The 6,000-nt window shown below is 47.8% G+C and overlaps 1 protein-coding gene across 1 annotated transcript in view; it reads left to right on the forward strand.

Annotated features, from left to right (window-relative positions):
- Positions 1 to 6,000, forward strand: part of LOC117539413 (adenylate cyclase type 5-like) — a gene marked incomplete at its 5' end in the record, with an annotated part of 43,119 nt that extends 37,119 nt beyond the window's left edge. The window contains 1 exon segment of the mRNA XM_034205590.1: positions 5,603 to 6,000. Coding sequence (XP_034061481.1) covers positions 5,603 to 5,731 — 129 coding nt within the window.

The raw sequence follows: 6,000 nt of genomic DNA on the forward strand, positions 1-6,000 counted from the left end.
GAGGTGAGTGTGTTGAAGGTGGTGAGGTCAGTGAAGTCTCTGATGGGGGAGTGAGTTCCAGAGGGAGGGAGCCGCTACGGAGAAGGCTCTGTCTCCCCAGGTCCGGTGAATGGTGCGGGTGGGAGGTTGGCTTCTGATGAGCGGTGGCAGCGGGAAGGGGCGTGGTGGTGCAGCAGGTCTGTGAGGTAGGGGGAAGGGGTGTGGTGGTGCAGCAGGTCTGTGAGGTAGGGGGAAGGGGTGTGGTGGTGCAGCAGGTCTGTGAGATAGGGGGAAGGGGCGTGGTGGTGCAGCAGGTCTGTGAGGTAGGGGGAAGGAGTGTGGTGGTGCAGCAGGTCTGTGAGGTAGGGGGAAGGGGTGTGGTGGTGCAGCAGGTCTGTGAGGTAGGGGGAAGGGGTGTAGTGGTGCAGCAGGTCTGTGAGGTAGGGGGAAGGGGTGTGGTGGTGCAGCAGGTCTGTGAGGTAGGGGGAAGGGGTGTGGTGGTGCAGCAGGTCTGTGAGGTAGGGGGAAGGGGTGTGGTGGTGCAGCAGGTCTGTGAGGTAGGGGGAAGGGGTGTGGTGGTGCAGCAGGTCTGTGAGGTAGGGGGAAGGGGCGTGGTGGTGCAGCAGGTCTGTGAGGTAGGGGGAAGGGGGCGTGGTGGTGCAGCAGGTCTGTGAGGTAGGGGGAAGGGGTGTGGTGGTGCAGCAGGTCTGTGAGGTAGGGGGGAAGGGGTGTGGTGGTGCAGCAGGTCTGTGAGGTAGGGGGAAGGGGCGTGGTGGTGCAGCAGGTCTGTGAGGTAGGGGGAAGGGGTGTGGTGGTGCAGCAGGTCTGTGAGGTAGGGGGAAGGGGCGTGGTGGTGCAGCAGGTCTGTGAGGTAGGGGGAAGGGGCGTGGTGGTGCAGCAAGTCTGTGAGGTAGGGGGAAGGGGTGTGGTGGTGCAGCAGGTCTGTGAGGTAGGGGGAAGGGGCGTGGTGGTGCAGCAGGTCTGTGAGGTAGGGGGGAGGGGTGTGGTGGTGCAGCAGGTCTGTGAGGTAGGGGGAAGGGGCGTGGTGGTGCAGCAGGTCTGTGAGGTAGGGGGAAGGGGTGTGGTGGTGCAGCAGGTCTGTGAGGTAGGGGGAAGGGGTGTGGTGGTGCAGCAGGTCTGTGGGGTAAGGGGAAGGGGTGTGGTGGTGTAGCAGGTCTGTGAGGTAGGGGGAAGGGGTGTGGTGGTGCAGCAGGTCTGTGAGGCAGGGAAGGGGCGTGGTGGTGCAGCAGGTCTGTGAGGTAGGGGGAAGGGGTGTGGTGGTGTAGCAGGTCTGTGAGGTAGGGGGAAGGAGTGTGGTGGTGCAGCAGGTCTGTGAGGTAGGGGGAAGGGGCGTGGTGGTGCAGCAGGTCTGTGAGGTAGGGGGAAGGGGTGTGGTGGTGCAGCAGGTCTGTGAGGTAGGGGGAAGGGGTGTGGTGGTGCAGCAGGTCTGTGAGGTAGGGGGAAGGGGCGTGGTGGTGCAGCAGGTCTGTGAGGTAGGGGGAAGGGGTGTGGTGGTGCAGCAGGTCTGTGAGGTAGGGGGAAGGGGCGTGGTGGTGCAGCAGGTCTGTGAGGTAGGGGGAAGGGGCGTGGTGTGGTGCAGCAGGTCTGTGAGGTAGGGGGAAGGGGTGTGGTGGTGCAGCAGGTCTGTGAGGTAGGGGGGGGGCCTGATTGTTGAGGGCTTTGTGAGTAATGAGCAGGACTTTGAAGTTGATTCTTTGACGGACGGGGAGCCAGTGGAGGTTCTGGAGGACGGGAGTGATGTGGTCTCGGGAGCGGGTGTGGGTGAGGAGGCGGGCAGCAGAGTTCTGGATATGTTGGAGTTTATTGAGGAGGTTGGATGGTATGCCGTAGAACAAATAACAATCAAAAATAACAAAATCAAATGTTTTAGATTTTTTTTTAGATGACTTTACTTTTGAAAGGCAACAGGGAAGCAAAATGCTCGATAAAGACCTTCAAGATATTCACATTTGACTGTTCCAGTGATTTTGGGAATGGTTTCTATTTGATTTGACTTGTAATACTTGTAAAAATAGAGACTTAAAGATTGATGCACTATTCCAACCCACATTATGCTGACTTTTTGATAAATGAAAGACCAATTTAGTTACAGACAGTCAACACTGAGCTCAAAATCTACCTCCATCAGCAGCCCTCAATATTAATTTGTCACATCCTTTTCTCGTCTGAAGTCAAACACATTAAAGACACCGGAACAATCTCAGCACAGTATTCACCTAGTTATGGAAAGACAGAATATTAAGACTACATTTAGTCATTAAAGCAGTATTTGCAGAGCTCAGGACTGCTGTAGGTTTTGCCATCTTGTAATTAGCATCAAGCTAATTTGGTCAAAGATTACAAATTCATCTAATGTGCGTGAGCTCTGCAAACCTGCCCTCCAGACATGGCTGCGGCTGGATGTGAGAAAAGGCTACTCCGGTTAATGAAAATGTTCATTAAAAATGGCCGTGTTGGTTTTGCTCGATCAGATGTGAAATCATTAAAGCCGAATAACTCCAAGCTGCTTCGAACGCAGATGGAAACGTTTAAAATGTCATCCCAGCCGTCTCCACTGCTCCTTCTGAAAACCATTTACTGAACGCAGGAGCAAATACGCACCGCTGCTTTCTCATGAGCAGGAAACACACTGGAAATGTAAATCAATATTCTCCATTGGTGGGTGATAGAATTCAGTATTCACATACGAACAAGCCGAGACAATCAGTGCTCCAAGGGGCTTTTATACAGTTAGTCATTCATGTTTTTCAACCACCAGAGTGATTAATGAAGCAGAAATTAACGCATTTTTAACCAATAATACAATGTTATTGTAAATCATTTAGCTCAACAGGCATGATGTACCCAATTGTGAAGCTCTTTGTAGGCAAAAACATGGACCAAAACACTTTAACCCTCCTGTTGTCTTCGGGTCAAATCTGACCGATTTACTACTTTCATCAATCATAACTTTTTTGTTTTACATTCGATTGCATTAAGGCTTCATGATATCCTTCACAGGAGACATTTGAACATATCAAATGGCTGATCAACACTCATTGCATTTTGGATGATTTAGTCGACTTTGTAACACCATGGTGTTCCCGGGCAAACACGACCGCCATAAAGAAAAGGAATTAGTAACCATCCGGATCAGATAACACACACACACACCCACACCCCCCCCCCCCCCCCAACACACACACACACACACACACACACACACACAACACACACACACACACACACACACACACACACATACACATACACATACACCCACACACACCACACACACACACAACATACACACACACACACACACACACACACACACCACACACCCACCACATACACCCACACACACATACCACCCACACATACACCACCCACACATACACCACCCACACATACACCACACACACACACACACACACCACACACCCACACACACACATACACCCACCACCACCCCACACACACCACACATACCCACCCACACACACACACATACTCGAGATGTGTTTCCCGCTCTTATGTGCCCATCCCCCACATGAATCACACCTGGCACACCAATACATGTTCAGTGTCTGTTCTTTGTATATTTACTGCAGTTGTTCATGTATACCAGTAGTCTGATACAATATGTACAGTTTGAAAGGGTGTCAAATTAAATGTGGTGATGATTAATAGTTTTTGTGTTAATGTAATAGCAGTTAAAACAGGACCGGTCAAATTTGACCGCGAACACCAAAGTAAGGGGGGAACGAAAACAATAGGAGGGTTAAATAGATGTATAATAGTTTATTCCCTAAAAAAATCTTCCTACTTTGTTTATATATAAACAAATAACACTTCAAATTACCACTGAAGAATTGTACATCTGTATTTACATTTCTCTCATTTTCTTACCTAAATTAGTTTTTGGAACCTTTTTCATTTAGGTAATTCTAGAAAGAATAAGTTATCTCTGAATAATTTGTGTTTTCTTTAGTTTTTTGAGTAACTGTAATCCTGCTAGTAACACCACATTTTAGATCTAACAGTAATCTGATTACATCTCTTTTTATTTAACTGTTGTATCCTGTTTACGTAATCCCGTTACATCTAATCCGTTACTGATCAAACTTGGTAATGTTGTTATTTTATGGAGGCTAATCACCAGACAAATGCAGACTGGGAATCTGTAGGTGCTGAACAAAACCATAATAATGATAAAAACATAGAAAAGTGAAATAAAAATAACCCTTTCCCTTACTGTTGTGTCCTTGACTTATTAATAGATTTACTTTGTTTTTATATAAGTCATTTAACACTTGTACCACTGAATGTTTGTACATCTATACTTCCTACCTACATCTGGGTTCTTGGTAAGATTCAGTAATCTGAATCAGTTTTTTGTGTCCTGATTGTTAGGGAATCATTTGCTTAGGTATTCAACCTTTGACCCAGTTCATCATCTTCCCCTCTCACTGTCTCCTTTCCCACGGCATAGGTCTACGGCAGGGGTGTCAAACTCAAGGCCCGGGGGCCAAATCTGGCCCTCGACCTAATTTGATGTGGTCCGCAAGAGCTTGCAAAGAACATAATATACAATACAATTGGTGTAATTGTTGAATATTTACTTTCAATTATTTGCCCTAGACTTCTGCTTTCAGACGTAGTTATTTAGGAAGATATTACCAGATCTGATAATAATCCAATGCAGGGCCAACAATGTAATATAACACATTATTTAATATATATTATATATTTACATATGTATATTTATATAAATTACAACCGGCCCTTTGAGTGCAACCATAATGCTGATGTGGCCCGGGATGAAATTGAGTTTGACCCCCCTGGTCTACGGCCTTGGGTTCTGCTGCTATCTCTCTTAAGGAGGGGCAGCTTGGGCGCATTGTTGTTGCCAGTCTGTGACCGAGCACAAGCCGCCGTGAGGTAGTTTACTGTTCAGGGACGAAGGCTCCCTGGCGCACGTTCTTTCCTATGGACGAGAGCTCTAGTTAGATTCAGGGTCCAGGGTCTCGCTGATGAGGAATGTTGATTATTACACTCCGAACTAGTTAAAACCTCGAGCTGCAGAAAGAGTTCTTCAGAATTGGTTTGCAACCGCTGTGTCAACTCGTGACACACCTCATGTCTTGTGAATTCTCCGGCCGAAGCTCCAAATAAACCGTCAGTGTTTGCCGTCAAAGCTCCAGCTCTCCTCGTGCCTCTCTGAGTCCTGACTCTCCATTGCTACAGAAGTTTCCCCCACACTGATTACGTAAATATTGTACATGTAATCCATTACTCGACAAGCCTGGTAATATTGTCATTTTAATGCAGATTAAGCTTTAATGTAAGCTAATCCCCAAATGAATACCGAATCCAATAGCCTATAGAGACTTTATTTAATTTCAAAGTTAACCAAGAATCTCACACTTTTTATTTTTCCATTGCGGATGGACTATATATCTATAGATCTATATATTTATTTGATTTGAATTACATTTGTTTTGTAATGTCAATGGCAGGACCCTGGGGGAGAGGGATTTGCTGATGCAGTGTACCGCCAGTATTTCACTGTTCTATATGAAAAATGTCAAGCCGTTCCTTCACCCTCTTGTGTCCCCAGGTGACGGCGGACATGTACCAGGTGCTGAGCTCCTATAACTACACCCTGGAGTACAGAGGGCTGGTCACAGTGAAGGGCAAAGGGGAGATGATGACCTACTTCCTCACCAGCGGACCCCCGTGCAGTTAACCTCTGCTGAGTGACAGACAGACACACTGGGGTCAGGCGTTAACCCCGCCTCCTGCAGGCGATGGCGGACTGAGACTAAACAAAGCGCCGATTCTCAAAAACCTGCTGAGGAACGGATGAGGAAAATCCTCCCGAGGCTCAAAGCCAGCGCAGGAGACTCTTTGAAAAGAGGCCGAGCTCGCCTGAATCTGCCATTGAGACCAAAGATGTCCAATGTCCAATCAGAGCAACCGAAGAATATTCCTCTTCGCTTTCCCATTTTACAGACG

This window comes from Gymnodraco acuticeps, unplaced genomic scaffold (genome assembly GCF_902827175.1).
Source record: "Gymnodraco acuticeps unplaced genomic scaffold, fGymAcu1.1, whole genome shotgun sequence".
Taxonomy (NCBI): Eukaryota; Metazoa; Chordata; class Actinopteri; order Perciformes; family Bathydraconidae; genus Gymnodraco; species Gymnodraco acuticeps.